Genomic DNA, 19,610 nt, shown 5'->3' with positions numbered 1-19,610 from the left:
GGAAAGAGGCTTCGGCCGCTGAGCACAGTTGGGGTGCTGAGAACACTTTTGTGATCAGATATTAAGGGTGCTTTCACACCGGACCTGCTAAAGTAAAACAAACTGGGGTCCGTTTGCTCGGGTAGTTCGGTTCATTCGGGCGGGTGTGAAAGCTGCCAATCCAACCCAAACAACTGAACCAAGACCGCCTGAGAAGCAGGATCTCGGTCTGCTTCACTCTGAGGTTCATTTGAGATGTGAAAGCAAGCGAACAGCAGGATTTTATGACAGCAGATGTGTGATTTTAGAAGATTTTAGGCCAAACTACTAATAAAAACATCTGTTCAGGAAGCGATCTTACCGACCTGTAGAAGGCCATGCATATAACCTTCACACAGCTGCTGTGTTTGTATCCGACTCTGTACCGACAGCTCATTAAGTCCATTAAAAAGAGTGTGACGGCCATCAGTAACACGCCTCATGCACAGCTGTGTGTGCTCCTCGACGTTCCCATCTGTGAGCTGACTTGCTAATAATATTAATAATACTTATAATCAGCTATTTCTTCGTGGTCTTTGCAACACCGATTTAAATGGAATTTGGTTCCCCATGTGGGTCCTGACGATGTGGGACGACAATTTGGGACGACAATTTGGACGACAAAATCGAACTGCAGCTCAACTACAGATTTAGGGGACTTTCTGAAGCTTCCAGTGAATTCTATCACTCATTCACGCCGTCACTGTGGCCTCGAGTGTCACAGCGTCACTTTCAAGACACTTCAAAAGAACAGCGAGACTTTTGCACCGTTAAAAAACTCCTGCTGCTCGACTCTGATAGTGTTCACACGATATCTCTGTCAAATGAATTTTCTTTTATTCTCTCAGTTGCTTCAATCGCTTCCTTCTCTCTTTCTGAGACAGTTAAGCGTCACTCTACTGTTTCCCTCTCTCTGAGAAAGTCAGTGTGGGCGTTCGGAGCCTCGTGTGAAAAAACCGTCCCACCTCTTCTCTGTGGCACCAACTGCAGGCTTTCCTCGTGTTGCTGTGACACTGACACACACACACACACACACACAGAGAGAGTACATCCTGATTTCCTGAGAACTCTCAAACCTCAAGACTCGTCTTCCTGTCCCCGTTCCTCTTTTCATTTTTGTCGTAACTTCGTAGCTATTGCGGAGGAATACGCAACACGCACACAGACAGCAATGTTCAATTCAATTACCAGTTACCAAATACATTATATTCTTACATTTTTATTCCTTGCTGCATTAAAAATTTTTTTTTTTTAAGTGTAATTCCTGTTAATTTTGAAGATGTTTTACCAAGTTGCTGGTGTACGATTTTAATTAATTAATGACAAGTTGGTTCATTTGTATCGATGTCTTCATTTAAAAAAGGTTGGATCGTTGCATAGTTGAGAACTTCTTTCCTATTTAGTTACAGCTGTTTGTCGTACATATTGTTTTCGTATACATCTTCCGTGCATTACATGTCAATCTTAAATGTGAATAAGTTAGAAACACTTCAAAAGAGATGATTTCCAGAGAACACCACAACTCTCAGTTCCCGTCTTCTGTTCAATTTTTCCTCTGAAATATCTTTCTGACACGGGGCTTCAGTGGTTTCATAAACTGACGAGCTGACTGCTGTACTCACTGAATACACTACTGACACACACACACACACACATAAACAGCTTAGACTCGCGGCACAGAGGCACCCTAAAGACATAATGAGTTTTTCGGCTTTCATTTTGCATCACTCGTCTTTCTAAACCACCACCACGACGACGAGCTGAGAGGAAACAAGGGAGAGGAAAGGAGATGGGGGAGGAAGAGAGGTACACACCGAGACTGTGGGCGGCAACACAGCTGTGCATGAGTTCATTTGTGTCTGTGGTAATAGCATTAGAGCTCCTCTGGCCCCATGCGAATTACATTTCTAACAGAGGTCTGCTTCTGTGCTGGGCCAGAGCCCGGGAAGAGAGACACAGACACACACACACACACACACACACAGACACACACTGAGCAAGAGAAGGCAGGCAACGGGGATTCGTGATGGTTTGTGATTCTCCCAACCCACAAAACACATTATGTGGAGACAAACACGTGCACTATTGTGCCTTCTAACACTGTAAAGATCACATGTACTTTATTTCCCCTTTGTAGCCCATTTCGCTTCATTGGGAAACACGAGGCGATTCCCCCTTTGAAGACCATGAAATCTGACATTTCGCAGCACCTAATCAATGATTTGTTTCGGCCCTGAATCGCTGGTTTTGATCTATACAAGATACGACTACGTCAGCTCACCACTTGTACAATCACGGGGTCAAATTGAGGATAAAAAACAGAAATTAAAAAAACCAAGGAAATAACTTCAGTACCCCGCTCAAAGACGAGAGAGGCGCAGGTGTATCAGCCGACCGTCTGTTTAACGGCTGACATCGGGTTAAAAAAGCCACATCAGAAGCAAACAATACATGTTTTGCTTCTATGTACCTTATTTGACTGATTGTGGAAGAGGCCTTTGTAATATGTGTATGGCACTATGCCCACTTACTACAGCTGTCAAATTACCAACAGATGTAGAGAGGAGCGGTTGCTTGAAAACTAGAATTGTTAAAAGCTGCTTTCGCATCCTCCTTTTGTGCTCGAGCAACAACGCAAAGGGAATGACACAAAGATTAGTAAATGCATCGGTGGTTAGAGTTGAGTTCCATGATAATGGAAAATAAACATCGCACATATGAAAGCTTTATTGTATTTAAAGCTTTTTTAATTTGATACATCATTATGAAAAACAAACTTGGATGGAGACCCAGCTACCTTCTGTCTCGCCATTTCTCTCTGTACTTTCCACTGTCACGCAGACAGACCCTGTTTCTAATTACTCTTACTTCCTCTGTTACGTAAAACACACGCGCACGCCCACGCCCACACACACACACACACACACACAAAAAGACAAATAATGGGTAAGCCTGGAGGATGCAGAAGAAATAAAGCAGAGGGAGAGAGTACCTTTTTTTTAAACAAACCAAGAGAGGTGGGGTGTATGGGAACGAGGAAAAGAGAGATGAGGAGGAGAAGAAGTGTGGGTATTTAAGATAAAAGGAGTGATATGGAGAAAGAGGGGGGGGGGGGAACAAAGGGGAGGTGAACAGGGAGGAAAGGGGGAGAGAGCCAAGGCTTTTAAGAGGCTCTTGGTTACTAAGCTAATGGTTTTTTTTTACTCCTCGTTTCTGTCGTCCATTCACACGCTCTCTTTACACACTCTGTCGCTTCGCACTAGCTTCTGTCCTCAATGGAGGGGGGGGGGGGGGGGGGGTGCAGAGGAAAGAGGGGGCAAGGAAAAATAAACATCCTTGTATTTATCGACAGATAGTGGTGTATCAATTTTTGATCTGCAACTATTCTCATATGAAATTCATCCTTCAAGTCATTTTTTTCAAGCACAATTGCCAAATATGTGGCGGTTCTAGCTTGTTAAATATGTGGATTTGATGCTTTTCTTCATCATATGCGATAGTAAACTGAACATCTTTGACTTTTGGATTGTTGGTTGCATAAAACATAAGTTTGAGCTCTGGGAAAATTGTGTATTTTACGATATAAATCCTCTTATTTAACAACAGTAGAAACATCGAATGTTACGTGTACACAAACACGTAGAAAACATTTCTCTTCACAGGAAAGGGAAGTTACTGAAACACTAGAAAACCCATCAAACCGTTTTCTATGGTTTTCACACAGTAAAACACTAGAACGCACTGAAACCACCTACACTGCACTGTTGTGGTCTAGTCTGCAAAAAAAAAAGTGCGAGGCACATTACCCACATTTTAACAGCTGATGGACATTTCTTAGCAGAAGATGTTCACTTGCACTCTTTGTCAAAAGTTAAACTAGTGTTCAACTTTTCGGACAAACTGAGTTACAGTAGTTTGGTCAGCCGAGGTCATCTACCGATGTATCAATGGTGCTTTTTGTTTTCTCTTTCGGTCTTAAATTAAAAGCAAAAAGTGATCGAGTGTGGAAGGAACAGGAGCAACGTGACAACGATTTTCTATTTCTACCTTTCTACTCCCTTCTGTACCTATTATTTTGCAACTTCCCATCAGTCAGAGGAGTAAAACAGCATGACTGAGTCGGGCAGTTTCCTGTGAACGCTCGACTTCCACCGTGTCCCTCTCTCTCACACGCACACGCACACACACACACACACACAGGGCGTTGCCCCAAAAGAGCCCAGTGCCTACTTCACAGACCCCCTTCAGGGTGTGACTGAGTCATGTGTGTGTTCGCAGACACATTTCTTCACAATGACTTGACTTGGCCTGAAATAGCTCCGAGGATGCCGGGCCGGTTACTGGACACAGAGCGAGACAGATGGAGAGACAACGGAAAAAGAAGATTAGGAAAAAATGTCAAGAGAGATGGAAGGAGCAGCGGAGAGGTAGCTGTTAGTGGGTCTAACCTACTTTCTGTCTCCTGGCTGAATAAGTCAGCATCGCTGTACTTCCCTGGCACACTGAATTATTCACACACACACACACTTTTTTGAACTCAGCCGTAAGCACTGATCGGCAGAAAATATGCTCTCCCTGCAGAAGCCATGGGAAAAAGTGTGTGTGTGGCCAGGAAGTGAAGGTGTCGAGTGCCAGAGAGAGGCCGTGCTGACGGTCACCTTCCATGCAGACACACACACACACACGCACGCTAAAATAGGTCACCTCTTACAAAGCACTCAGAAAAATCAATCTCCCGCGCAGCAAGCATGCACGGAAAAGATGCACTACTAAAAGGGTCTGTATGAAATCAGACAAAAAGGCTGCAACGTCATGTTTAGTTGTACAGAAAAAAAGTGACTGAGTGCACGAAAACAAATGTGTAGTAGTGACAGGAAGGGGGTTATGATGTAAAACCGGCAGACACTCTAAGAAGTTCCTTCTCCGGGCCAAGAAATCGTCCAGCAGTTCAGGTTAGTTTAACGGTTAAACAGAGCCGAATAATCAAGCTTGATCACCAAGGAAATAAAATGAGACACAACACTGACCTTTAGCAAGAGTCAGGGCTCCTGGACTGTGTGTGTGAGACCTCGTCGTTAGCTAAAGATCCTGACAAAGATAATGTCCGACGACCAGCATCAGTTGCCAAGCTGTATACTCACATGCATGCATTGTGCAGTCATTTCCACTTCATGGCTACTGGCCAATGTAGGTCAGTGGAGCACTGATAGCATGAGTGGACACACACACACACACACACACACACACACACACACACACACACACACACACACACACACACACACACACACACACACACACACACACACACACACACACACACACACACACACACACACACACACACACACACACACACACACACACACACACACACACACACACACACTTTCCTTTAATTAGCCATCAGGCTTCCCTTTATCTGTATCCGTCACTCTTTCATTTTCAGTTCCTAAATCATCCGAATGTCTGACTGTTATACAAATCACTCAGGCAGAGATGTGAGTACAGTCGCGCGCGTGTGTGTGTGTGTGTGTGTGGTCGGAGATAGAGGGTCACACTAACTGCTGGAAACACCTGGCCTGAACCAAAAGCAACCGGTTCAACCAGCCATTTAAAACCACCGTCACCTCTGGGACCTCAAATCTCTGCTCGGCATGTACAGTACTCGGTACACAGAAAATCCTTCTCATTTGGCTTCCTTTGACTAACGAGTCAGGGATGTTGTGGCTTTTAAAACGTCGGAGGACAAAACAAAGTGGACAGAGAAAATAAACGCAGGAGGAAGGACGTAGTGGGGAAAGAGATGAACTGAGAGATGTGGAAAAACATTCATCTTCTGGTTTAAGTGTCAGAATATCTGTTCGGGTGTGTAAATGCATTGCCTCCACCTGTTTTTGTGTACGTTTTCACAAAAATTAAAAAAAAAAAGTGGAGTCAAAAAGGGTCTTACGAAATATGACACACTGGAAGAAGACACGCGTCCTCGAGTGAGACACTGAACCCCCTAGTAGTGCTATTCTGCAGCTGACCACCATGTGACTTTCCCCGTGAAGATCAGAATGTCATTATTTTCACAGCGTGCCCTCCCCTCTCTCTTCACCATCACGTCCGTCTCTGAAAATGAGCTCAGAAACAATAAACGCTCTCTGAAGCTCACTGCAACTTAAGAAAAAACAACACATTCAATATCATCCAGGAACGCATTACTGAACGAGAGCGGAGAGAAACACAGGACTCTTAGAAGTGTGACGTGTTGGATTTTCAGTTAACGTTGTTGACTCCGTGGCCATACTGAAGCAAACACACAGTGTACATTTTTTTCGGGTATTTGCCTGGTGGTGGTTTCCCGCTCTTGGGCTCGGCCTGCTGCAGGAAGCAGATGTGGACAAAACCGCATGTAATCCCAATCACCTGGGACAGGAGCTCATTGTGCGTTTAGTGTTTGTGTGCATGTTTTTAATCACTTCCCTGCTCTGATATTCACAGTCCATATATGGGGGGGGTCAAATATACACTGTGTGTATGTGAGCTGCCATGGCAAAGATGACTCCATGTAGCCATTTCCTTTCACCTAACACACACACACGGGGTATTACTGCAGTGGTTTGAGTGTGTGGTCTCCTTATCTTTATCAATAAACTTCTTAATCGTTGTTGGTGGCTCAGCTAGCTTTCATCATGCAAGGCCTCGCTCGCACGCGCACGCGCACGCACACGCACACACACACACACACTCTAATTTAGTCCAGAGCGGAAATATTTTGCTTTCTTCTGAGAAACACCCGGCTCAGGGGCAAAAGGCTGGTTTCTGGGTTAAGCCGTGGGAGGAGGGGGAAGGAGACTTGTGACACCAGAGGAAATTGGGAAGTCTTGTTACAGTAACACGAGGCGGGCTTACAGTGGTTGACACACACACACACACACACACACACAGCAGCCGACCCCTGCAGTGTACCCCCTCTCCACCCACGCACGCAAACAAGCTAATAAAAGCGTACAGCCGTACAAACACGCACACCAGGTTTCTCATTCCGTAGCCAGTGATGGAAGACGGCAGATTTGAACAATTATGAACCCAAATTTAAAACTAATTTTCTTAAAATAGATTTACTGAAACCTAAAGCCTTAGACTTCAGTCGACTGCCTTAGCGGAGTTAATCTCAAACAACTCTGAACACAAGTCCACTCTACTCTTGAAAACACACAATATATAAACTGGCACTTGCCTGCATCCCTGACCAGTGAGGTGTGTGTGTGTGTGTGTGGGCTTGTGCAATACATGGGCATAAAGGCTTCCAGATCATGTGCTGCAGGCTCAGATATGTGTGCAGCCACTTAAAATGCAGACACAAAACTCACAGAGGATGAGGGGAAGCCCCCTGGTGACTCTGGAAACAGCTACTACACACAAACCCACAAGAACACACACACACACACACGCACGCACACCCACACAAGCATGTTAGGCATCGTCCCATCTCATTTTCTTGCCTCCCCTCTGAGCGTTTTATGTCTGCCCAGCAGGACACACGTTTAGAGAAGTGTGTGTGCTTGCACTTTTTCGCTTTCTTTGATGAGCGGCTCGGGAGTAATCTGCTTGCAAAGGTGAGGCAGGAACACACACACACACACACAGATCACACATGACTAAACCCTTTCTAGACTACAATGTTGAGCCCAGTGTTCCCAAAAGCAGGTACGCGATTATGCCCGTGTATTTAGAAACAATATCACGCAGAAATGATCACACAAGTTAGATTGTATCGTTATTGTTTGAGTGGTTTATTTACATCGTGCTCTTTATTGAATCTCTCCTCATTTCCAACTTGAACCACTTTGTAGCTACATTTTACTGGACCTGTGAAATGATTCTTAACACCTCTATAAAAGACACGCAAAGTGTCTCCTTCTATCTCATGAATGGGTCGCAAAATATCCAGGCATCTGTTCATGTGCAGACGTCTGCTCATGTGCCACACGGGGACGCATGAACAGACGCCAACATCTCAACGTGTTTGGAGAAATGTGTTCTCAGCTCCGTGTTTGACAACAAGTTCGATTTTGCATAAGTTTTGTTAAAAAAAAAAAAAAAAGGTGCCATGTACGAGAATTGGGCGCGTTTCTATTGATCCGAGCGCGGCGACGGCTGAGCCGGCTGCTGGCAGCTAACGGTGCTTACAGCGCTAACAGCGAAAGAGCTGACACAGCCAACAGTGTTTACCTGAGGGTGGGGTGCCACACTTTCGTGACACATGTACAACAAACACTGAGGCATTTTTTTTTTTTTAAGTCTTCTGTAATAGCACGTTTCTTTCGGGCTGCGTGGTGGCCTAGTAGTTACAGAGGGTTTCCCATAACACTGAGGTCACAGGCTCTACCCCTGCAAGCTTGCATGTGTGCACAATGAACCTGGTCTCGAGCTAAACTCCACTCCTAACACCTCTCACTCACTGCCACCTCAACACAAATACAGGACTCTTTATAGATCACCGTGTGCCCTTAAATGTGCTTTGTAGCGAGTAACGTAGCCGGTATTAAAGGTTGTCTTGTATTCAGGCCAGTCGCAGTTTACCTCAAGCAATCTCACCTGGATCTTCAAAATAAAAAACGGTTACATTTCCTGTTATATTTTGACAGTAGAGGATACATTTATGTAAACCCAAATGTTGAATCTGGAAGTGCCCATATCGTTGCCTCTGTAGCTGGCTATTTCTCTCGGGCTCTCTTACATAAGCGCACTAATAGCTGGTTTGGGAAGTCGTGGGTTGACGGAGCCGGTTGATAACCACCCTTGAGACACAACTAAGATCGCCATTGTTTGGTTTTGTGAAACCAGCGACTGCAGAGATGCCCCGTATTTTACAGAACCTGCGTCATGATGAGACAGACTCCGGGACTCGACAGTACATGTTTTGCCTTTCATCCCATTTGTATCCCTTAAAATTAAGCGATCGTCGTCGGACCAGATTGGTTACAATGATCATACGTTTTACTGATGACATGCTGTGTGACGTCATTGCCGAAGCTTCAATCTTTTTCCTGCCGATATAGGTCATTTCATATCTCGATAACAATAGCTATATTACGATATAGCACGTTCTATGGTAATTCAATAAATGAATAGTACATGTGAAAAAATAAAGACACTTCTCACATTTGGGTGCCAGATGGAAAAAAAAACTAAATTCAAGTGTTCGTGTTCCATCAAACAGCTGCAGAAGGAGTATCGAACGGAGCATATAATATCCGCCTTGTTGCCCTTTCCAGCGCATTGTAATTATGCCAATAAAACATTCTATATTTGAAACAACAATAGGCAGTCAGAGTGGGTGTTCTGGTGACTCAGTGTGTGCAAAGGAGCACACCCCATGTGCTTGTGGCGTTGTCGAGCTCGACTCCAGCAATTGAGAGCTTCACGCGAGGCCGGCAGCAACCGGCTGAAGCACTAACTTCACATGTTGGCTGACGAGTCTCGACCGCGCTCGAGACACCGACCACCGGTGCTCCATCGGAACAGGTTTTCCTGTCTACATAATACAGATGAAAAACTCTTAATTCACCAGCAGATGTTGCCATCTGAAAAGCAAATTTAGCTTGAAGCCCCCATTCACATGAACACCATGAAGGTAAAGCTTCCATGCACAAAAATATAACTGGATTACTATAAATGTATTCCAGAAATAGTTCAAATTGAAGCCTTTACATGACATTTACGCGAGCAGTTTTATAGTCGTGTTACTGTCTGGAGGGATGTGTGATAGCCGAAAGGCTGAACAGGAAATGTGCGTTTCACTGTTGAAAGGAATTATTGTGTTTCATGCCAATAAAGGCCATTTTGAAAAGGAAAACTGAACAGATATCGCGTGAAGAATCGAGGCATGACGAGCAGTCGGCGGCATCCGGCAAGCTTGGAAAAAAAAGGGGGATTTTTGATTTTAAAAAAGGCTGCGATTTTTCAGTAGCAACCCGGGCTGAAGGGACATTTTGTTGGGAACACTGATAAAGAAACTCAAAGGTTCCTGCCCACAAGCTATAAGATCGCCTCTCCTACGGTTCCTCCCAATGTCGAACAGCACAGGACTGTGTGTAGCAGGCGGTTTGACAAGGCGTAGATGAAGTTGTGAATGAGAGGTGCTTAAAGAAGAACCTACGTTTACACCAGTCAACTCTACACGAAGAATGTACGATTAAGAGGAACCAGCAGCCAATAAAATGTTCTCTTAAGAGATACTATAAGATTATTCCATCTGTACGTCTGTAATATAGAAGTTCATCCATAAAGAGCTTCCTCAATGCCTCTCGCACAGCACCAACGCCCCTCGTAGTCTTAGGTTGAAGTGCAACATACGCTACCTCCCTGTTTTATGACACACGCTCATCCCCACGGTCGTCAGCACACAACTGGACACATATGAGAGTTTTCCTTTTTTTCCGAATTTGTTACGGTCCTATTTTCAGCGTGAGAAGCCTGACAAATTGTGTAGCTTTTATCCAAAGTGTGCCCGGGAGTTGATAAAGCTCCAGGTTTAAAGCCAGGACAAAATGTTATGAAATAGACCAAGAAAGAATGTTGCAAGCTCCAGCAAGCAGCTCGGATGAAGCAGGGAAGTAAGGAGAATGAAGTGTGTGTGTGTGTAACTGTAGGCAAGGTTAACCCAGACACTGATTCGCCTCTTTCACAAACAATCAAACTTCAGTACAAAAAAACAAAACACCAAACCAACATTTAACTTCCCTGCGACATGATGTGAATCAGAAAGGAAATCCAAACCTACGGTCTGCAGCTACAACTAGTTCAACTGTTTCTTTCTGAATCCTTCAGAGGCTTTGCTCAGTTACATTCATTTAAACTCACAAATGAAGTGTGCACGCCAGCTAGCATTCCCTAACGTATCCCCCAATCAACACCATCACCACCTAATATGACCGCATAGTGATGCAAATGGTGTTACAGGAGCGCCGTGCTGGTTGTGGCCATTTCAGCAATTTGGCGTCCTGGAGTTGCGGAAAAACAACATCATCCAGCGATGCATTGTGGGTATGACTGCAGGTCAGCGGTCATCACGAGGCAAACAAAATATGTTATCGTCTCTTTCCACATGTAAGAAAGTAGTAAAGTAACAAAATACAGTACTATAGAATTTGGTATTATATCCTTGTCAACGTTGGCTAAAACATGGAATCATAATCACAAACAGGATGCATGTTGCAGACCACAACTATGGAGGGACAACAAGAGAAAAGAGAGACAGATTAGGTTTTGTTTGTATCCCCTCGAGGAATATACACTCAGTTGCCAGTTTATCAACATGGCCGGTCTAATACAACAGCCCTGCTCTCAATCCAACCCTCATGAAGGCTATGATGTTAAACTTGAATCAACTCCATGGTCATTTTGGAGACTAGATTGTGGTGCAGTTCAATTTGATTGCATTATATTGTGTCTCAAATATGTTGTGCACCCTATAAACTGAGTGTATTGCGCCTGAAAGCTGGGGGGAAACTATATTTAGCAAATAAAGCCATCGATTCAACTGTCTTTAGGTTAGATTTGTCATCCACTACCGTACACATCGGCCCGAAACCTCTACTAAGTAAGCAACTGCAGTCATTCTATAAATATTTCAGAGAGATTTTCTAGCAATAGGCTAAATACAAAATGATGCATACTAAAGGTACACCACAGGAGACAATACGTAGAATGAAGCTCAGTGGCCGGTCACTGCTCATTGAGTGTGACAGAGGACAATGAATCACTGCACTGTATCTTAACAATCAGGCATGGTTATCAGACAGTAAGCCATAATAACTGCACTTTAGCACAGCATTTACCTACAAGCTAAGCTATCCCTGGAATAAAAACAGCCCAGGGGGGCTGAGAAGTCACGTTAACGTGTCTTGTTTTGCTGTTGTCTCTTTTTTTTTTTTAATAAAAAGGAGCCGGTAGTGTTTCTGTGGTTTGGGAGACAATGCTAGGCCGCCATGTAAAGCCTGGAAACGGGAAGGGAAGAGGAAGAGGGCAGTGTGGCCGCCCCTGCCTCACCTCCTGGGGGACACGGGAGACCAGGAGACGGGGGGGTGGGGGGGTATGGTGTGGAGGAAAAAGGGTGGAGGTTATGATGGGAGAGAGGTCTGGTGGAGGTGGGTGTAAGGTAATAGGAGGCTATAGGTAAGCTCGTGTAAATGTTGACCCACCATGAAGTCGCTGCCGAAGTTGTCCTCTCCCCTCTCCTCGTCCCCCTCGCTCATGGCCTTCACCCCCCGGATAAACTTTCTCAGGATGCCGGCTTGGTCCATCCTTCAGTCCTCTTGTAACGTATCCCGTTGCCTTTTCCTTTTTGTAAAAAAATATATATCAGCCTCCCAAAGTAGCAAGGGAGGAGAAGAAAAAATAAAACAAAAAAGGGACACAAGGGAAAAGGGGGGGGGGGGGGGGGAATAAATACAAATAAATAAGCTTCACGGATCTTCCCAGAGACTCATCGTCGGTTCATAACACAACACCTTCTTCTTTTTTTTTTATTATCGCCCCATGTTGTTTCTCCCTTTCCTTCTTTCTTCTGGGCTGTTTTCCACAACGGTAACGATTCGTCCCAAAGAAAAGCCGCGGCGGCCGGGCGTTCACGTCCACAGACAAGTGTGCAGCCGCGGTGTCACATAAAGAGTGCACACCGGGCTCTGTGGGAAAAGAAAAAGAAAAGGAAAAAGACAAAAACCTTCTGGTCTGGTCAGTCTATCTACCCCTCCCTGTCTACCTCGGTTGCCACATTCACACACACTGCTGCTAGTTATTCGCTACTGGGGAACATCCGGACTGGGCAAAGCCGAGGGGGAACAAGACCCTCCCCTTCCACTCTATAGCTGTCTGTGATTGGACAGCTGACGGCAAACAGTGAAATTCCATTGGCTGACGCAGATGTAGCTCTGCCAAAGCACCACGTTTGATTGGATAGAATGTGTGTCTGTCGTTTTGACGCGGTTCGTTGTCGGCATCGGTATAATAAACCACATTTTTGTGAATAAAAGAAAGAACCAAATTACTGTAAAAAAAAAACAAAAAAAAACGAGATAATAAGAGATATATAATTATAAGAATATGTCCAGAAATCCTTTTTTTCCTGAAAGTATTTTATTGCTTGGAGTATTTATACTTCCAATGTTTTGTGTGTGTGTGTGTGTCTGTTTTAATATGTAATTAACTGCCAGATAGACCAAAGATAATTTTGCACCTTTCCATAATTTCTACTTAAATATAAAAGTTGTGTCGCTTTGCAACATATTTTTATTTTCTTGTCATTCCAATACAATATTGGATTTTGTTTTTGGAACAGATGTCAATTGTGTTAATTTTCCAGCCATACATTATCCTATGAAAAGACTGCATACATTGTTGTATATATTGGATATATATATATACAGTATATGTTTCCATATGTATAGTAACTACTCAAATTACTTTTTGGAGTTACCTGCCGTGTTATGATTTAAATTTTCCCATTAACCTCTGGTCCAAAAGCAATCCTGACTAACTTTATACTCTTACATCTAACCTTACTGTCATTTGTCTAAAACAGTTGCTTACCTAAGTAGCAATAGTAGTTAACCTAAATAACGAAACAAGCAGTAAAGTGTTCTGTGCTTAGTCGTCACTGAGAATAATCCTTTTCAATTACTGTAAATCATTGATGCATTAATGTGAAAGCATTTCTGTTATGTGGCGCTCTGTCTAATTCCTTCAAATCGTTTTAGTGGTGGTGGGAGTCACATGTATACAATAACACATTGAAGCCACTGACCTGCGCCACTATCTCCAAATATTACACAAACATACACGTTTGTCTCTGTCAGGAAATACAGGAGAGTACAGGTTACAGTAAGCCTCGTTCTACCGTTTAATAATCCGGTCATTCAGCCATAACGCTGTTATTGATTCAATAGCACTAACACAGTTAGATGGATGGATGGACAGACGGACGGACGGACAGACAGACGGATAGAAATTTATATTAAAGTATGCTAATTGTGAGCATCCAGGTCATTTACTTTTAGTGGAATTGACAAACTGGTGAGAAAAACAGAGCTACGGAGATGGAGAGAAGAAACAAAAAACAAATGGTGAATTGGTATTCTCGATAGAGCTTCCGGGGGACGGAAACTCAATAGACACTTATGCATGATTAACTCTCTTTCGATAAGCACACACAGAAGGGGAATCAAGTGACATTGTTTTCCTTTAGTTCTACCAGTGACAACAAACAAACCCGTCTATTCAGGCCGAGGAAGAGGGAGAAGGAGAAGGAGAAGGGGACGCTGTCACTGAGCCAACAAGCTTCCACACACAGACTGCTTCTTGTTGCTCCCGTCTTTAAACGTACTTGCTTGTTATCCTCGGTAAATATCCAGTGTTTTCCTTCTGTGTTTCTGTCCTCTCTTCATTTACCAGACATGAGCAACACAGTTGATTTTCCTGCCTGACAACAGTCTTCATCCCAGCCAATAATTGTACAACGTGAACATTAACAAGACGGAGAGAACACACAACACGCAGTCTGTCAACAAGCCCAAGGTGACATATTTATGTCTTTTGTGCAGCCAACAAGCGAAAACGCAAAGATATTCAGTTGACTATCACATAAACAAACCTCTTTACTTCCCTGTATCAACGTGATCTCTAATTCTCTAATTCATATTTATAGCCACAGACAATACAGTCTTTGACTATTTGCCTGAAAATGTAATTTAGTAATAATATTCATGTGCAGACAGAATTGTTTAACGGGCGCTATTTGCACATAATGTTTTCATTTGATCTCTTAAGTTATTTCATATTTTTGTGCCAATAAGCTCTCTAACTAACCGATTGCAGTGAGGCGAGCTCTGTCTTAATGTCACATTTGTGTCCATACAGTGTCTGTACAGAGGAGTGCGACCATGTGACTGAATCATTATGCGTGTCCGTGTTTGGGGTGAGATTTGTTTCTTTTCTTCCACAGTTCAGTGGAAACAGGTCAAGCAGACTGAAGAGATGAACACACTAGTACTCTACTTACTGTGTGTGTGTGTGTGTGTGTGTGTGTTATGGTTATATCGGGAATAATATTTTAAGAAAAGACCTCGTGGCCTCCTGAGATCCACCCCCTTCTCTCTGTCACTTCCTGTTCTCAGCACTGCTTCTGTTTTCTCTGTACTGTATCTGACCCTGACCTTTGACCTCTCGGTGGAGAAGAGGGGTCACAACAGGGATCAATTACATATTTTATTAATATCCCCGTTTTCTTCCTTAACCACTCGTCCCTGTCTATCCTCTTTGCCTCAATTACCCCCCCCCTCTCACTCCCCCTTTGTTCTTACTCCCCGCTTTTATCTCCCCCTCCTCTTCTCTTCTCTTCCTCCCTTTCTCTCCCCTTTTACTCCCTCTCTTTTCTCTTTCTATCTCTCCCTTCCTGGAATGTGCTGCTCAGAAGCAGCTGAGTGGAGGAATGTCGCTGTAACAAGCCCATACACAACCCCGAGGGAGGGAGGCGCCCTACACACACACACACACACACACACACACACACACAAACAAACACACGCTATCTTTCTTCTTCGTGGCGTGTGTTCTTTGACTTCTTAACCACTGCTAAATGATAAACTCCCTCCTTCCTCTCTCCCTTATGTTCTGCCTTTCACACATGTGTGCCTGCAGTGGAGGGCAGAGAATGAAGCTGCATTTTTGAGGACATAGCAGGATGCGTATATCTGGCCTGGGCACACAGACATACACACACACACACCCACACACACACAAAACGAGAGAGAGAGAGAGAGAGAGAGAGAGAGAGAGAGAGAGAGAGAGAGAGAGAACGTGAGCCTGCCTGTTGCAGTAATGAAGTAGGGTGTAAATGTCTGCCCTCAGGGAGGAATGACTCAGTTGCATGTTACACAACCCCGCCATGCCCCCCTCTGTTGTAGGCTCACTCAGAATTCACTCATATACAGAGTCACCAATAAGAAAAAGAATAAAAGAGAGGGGAACCATAACAGATGATGCCTCCATACATGTGACATTATCCTATCATGCTCTGTGACAGGTGATCACATCCACAGGGCACGAAGGGTCACTGAATGGTTTGATGAGTATGAAAATCATAGCATGTGGTTTTCATGCTATGGCCTCAACATATATCAACCTAATTGAACAGCTATTTTGGAGAGTATTGTAAAACAAAACGGCAAATGACGAAAAGAAGCAGGAAAATAGAGCTCCAGAGGCTTGGAGAACGTGTGTTGTGCTGGCTCAACATTTTATAAAGACACTTTGTGTTGTTTTTTTCCCTTAAATTCCTTAAAAGGAGAGGAAGAAACTGGAAAATATATTTCTATTTGGAGGCCCAGAACGTGCAGATGTCAGGTCGAATACCAAATGACTGAAAGCAGTGGTGGAAAAAGTATTGAGAGGCCTCACATAAAAGTAACACATGCTGTTAAGTCTAAAAATACAATATTTATCGTTAAATATTAGTAAAGTAAAATATGTAAAGCTGGAATACCTCAAATTTTACTAAAGGACGGTACTTGTTTCAATGTAGTTTGATTTAGCAAATAAATGTTAGCTGGCAGTATCTGAGTATTACAAAACAATAAAATAACAATATATATATATATGTATATATACATATATATATATACAACAATAGACATATATATACTGTGCATAAACATACAAACAAAAAAGTCAACATTACTGGAGTTACATGGACTTATTTAATGGTATCACACGTTTGAATCTCAGCCTTATTATCTATTATATTATATACATCTATTATATGTGTGATATGAGTGTAAGAAACAGTGTGTGAGGGTGAGGTGGGTGATGTGGCACTGCTCGGCCTTTTATGTGCATTTGTGTGTGTGTGTGTGTGTGTGTGCGTGTGTATAACCCTTCCCTCAAAAGATTCCAGCCAGCCTGTCTCTGTCTTCACCAACGTTACACACACAGGCACAAGTACATACACACACACACACACACACACACACACACACTGGCAGGCAGCCAGACATTGGCGGTTGGACACTCTGTCAGATTTAGACACGTAATTACTGTCCAAGCATTTTGAGAGCTGCATGTGTTTGTCTCTGTCTGTACTGCATGAGTGTTTTACATGGAGTGTGTTTATGTCAGTGACACTGGTACACAGCTTTCCTGCTGGGATATCGACGCATTATTGTAAATGGTCAACAGTACCTGAAGTACATTCTGACATACTGTTTAGGTCCAGTCACTGTAGAGTAACTAGTTATCCACTGGCGCCACCCAGTGGGAAACCTTTGAGAGTTGCAGTGCAAACGTCGTTAATAGATGATGTTTCAATTAGGAAGAGGTGAGGGCACCTCAGTTGGTTCAGGGAGATCCAACATCACAAATTCTCTTTTGTAATATTTTTTACTATATTAGTGGAACACTTATCCTTTTTCTATAAAATGACTATTTCTATACGACTATTACTATTTCTATAAAATGACATTTACGAGACCAATTAAGACCAATTTGATGTCTTTCTTTCCTACCTGTAACTTACAGTAACACACACTAACTTTAAAAAGGGTCAAATCAACTAAAAGCGCACATCAGTTGTTGAGTTGTGTTGTGTTTTACCATCAAATCTCACTCTGAATTATGTTCAATATTGTGACATATAGCTTCATGCAGATGTCCTCTTGACATTACAGAAGCCCAAGCCTGTTGTATACGGATGCACCCTGCCACCAATTGACAATGGCCAGCTGATGAAACGACACACAGGCAACGTAAAGGTTAATCCTAATTATATTTGGATGGTTTCTAATATCATTGTGTTTATCATTAGTATCTAGTAGTGATAGCGAGTAGAGAAGAGTTAAAGATGTTATTCTCAAAGAAAAAAAAAGTTTCGCAAGTTGTCCCTCCCGCTGACTTTCCCCTTCTTCTTTTATTTCTGCTGTATAACATTTCAGCATGCAGGTCGTGGCAAACTGGTTTCCACCCATTCCCCCCCTTCACCTCCTCCACGCTCCTCGGCCTCCAGCCTCAGGTTGGACTCGCAGCATCCACAGCAGGACAGATGTGGTTTTGGGAGACTGCTCATGTTACCTGCAGGTGAGATCTGTTTAGAAGAGCTGTTTGATCATCAATCAATCTGAAGAACGTAGCCTTGACTTTACACATTTTACCAGAGGGACACAAATCTAGCCTGTACATTACCTCGTGCAAGCTGCAAGTTACAAGTAGACCACTGACATTAAGTAGCTTTTGCTTATACTTTATTTAGCCTTCTGGTGCCACATTGTCCAGTTTAGACAGCTCAAGTATGACCTGAACCAGGTTACTTGCAGTATTTAATACTTTAATACTCAGTCAATCTTGAGCTTTACTCACTTATTTGTCTTTAATTCTTGTGTCAAATAAAACTGCAACAACAAGGAGGGCAGTTGGCTGATACAAAACAGACCGACCCCTGCACGTCTGCCACCGATTGAACACATTACCCAGTCCAGGTCCAGCAGCCCCTGGTCAGCCGGACACAAGCCTGAGACTGCTGTTCTCAGGCCAACCACAGAGCTGAACTGCTACAACAAGCTGTCTGATATTAACACCTCTCAAGTTAAGCACTCCAGGCCAAAGACTGGGAATCTACTCGGACTGACACCTGTTTCTGAGAGGAAAAAGGGACAGTAAGTACCTCAAACAGCCCACAGTTGCAAACGGGGCTGTGGGCTGAGTGTCCCAGAGCGGACAAACCAAAGATATGAATATTTAAATCATTAAACTTGTCCCATCATCTTTGAACTTTCTCAGTTAATCATTTCATGCATTGTATATAGATCAAACATGCATTACCTGAACAAATGCACACACCTCACCATACAAAATACAGATTCACCACATCATTCTTTTTATCTTTTTAGGTTTAAAACTAAAAACAAAAATTTCACAGGCGTATCGGAGAACTACGGTGGCCTTCAGGTAACGTAAAAACGCAAAAGGCCCTGGTTAGAGCCAGTGTTTGGTTTGTCCATTTTGGGCTACTGTAGAAACATAGTGGTGCATTATGGTAGACTCCCTGAAGAGGACTTGATCCATATGTAGATATAAAGGGCTCATTCTAAGGTAATGAAAACACAACGATTCTAGTTATGGAACATAACATAGTTGTGGATATAATATTCCATTTTGGTTTTCTGCTAATAGATCCCTCAAATGCAACACAATGTGCCTTTAAAGCAGGATAAGACTTTTCTTGGCAGCGCACAGGCGGACCGGTTGTTGGCATTACTCACCCGCCATACAGAGGTGGAGTCTTGAAGGTTAGGGACGTTGGTTCTCTTTTTCTCACAACAAAACATCTGTCCAGGGTCATTCTGTGGTTGTTTTCCTCCTAAAGCAGCTGGAGAAGTCAAATTGTGAAGACATGACTGCTGAAATGGGTAGCAACAAATGTAAGTTCATTCAGGAAGCCAAATGCCATCCTGTGGATTATAACAGTGATGGTGATAATATATGCGGTAAGTATTCATTTTACAATAAGATAGATAGATAGCAGTGGAAATAGAGCATTATATCCTTATGCA

General features: G+C 43.3%; 1 protein-coding gene across 4 annotated transcripts in view; it reads right to left on the bottom strand.

The window, feature by feature from the left end:
- ptpn12 (protein tyrosine phosphatase non-receptor type 12) overlaps window positions 1-12,845 on the bottom strand; it is a 35,589-nt gene extending 22,744 nt beyond the window's left edge. For all 4 annotated transcript variants that reach the window (XM_076111765.1, XM_076111764.1, XM_076111766.1 and 1 more), the window contains exon 1: window positions 12,216-12,845. In XM_076111765.1, the coding sequence (XP_075967880.1) occupies window positions 12,216-12,317 (102 nt within the window). In that variant the 5' untranslated portion in view covers window positions 12,318-12,845. The remainder of the gene's footprint in view (window positions 1-12,215) is intronic.
- Window positions 12,846-19,610: the final 6,765 nt, after the last annotated feature.

Source organism: Anarhichas minor, unplaced genomic scaffold, assembly GCF_050575085.1.
Source record: "Anarhichas minor isolate MPS153535 unplaced genomic scaffold, ASM5057508v1 ptg000045l, whole genome shotgun sequence".
NCBI lineage: Eukaryota > Metazoa > Chordata > Actinopteri > Perciformes > Anarhichadidae > Anarhichas > Anarhichas minor.
Note: the sequence above shows the minus strand (reverse complement) of the source record. Positions and strands in the feature narration are given on the sequence as shown.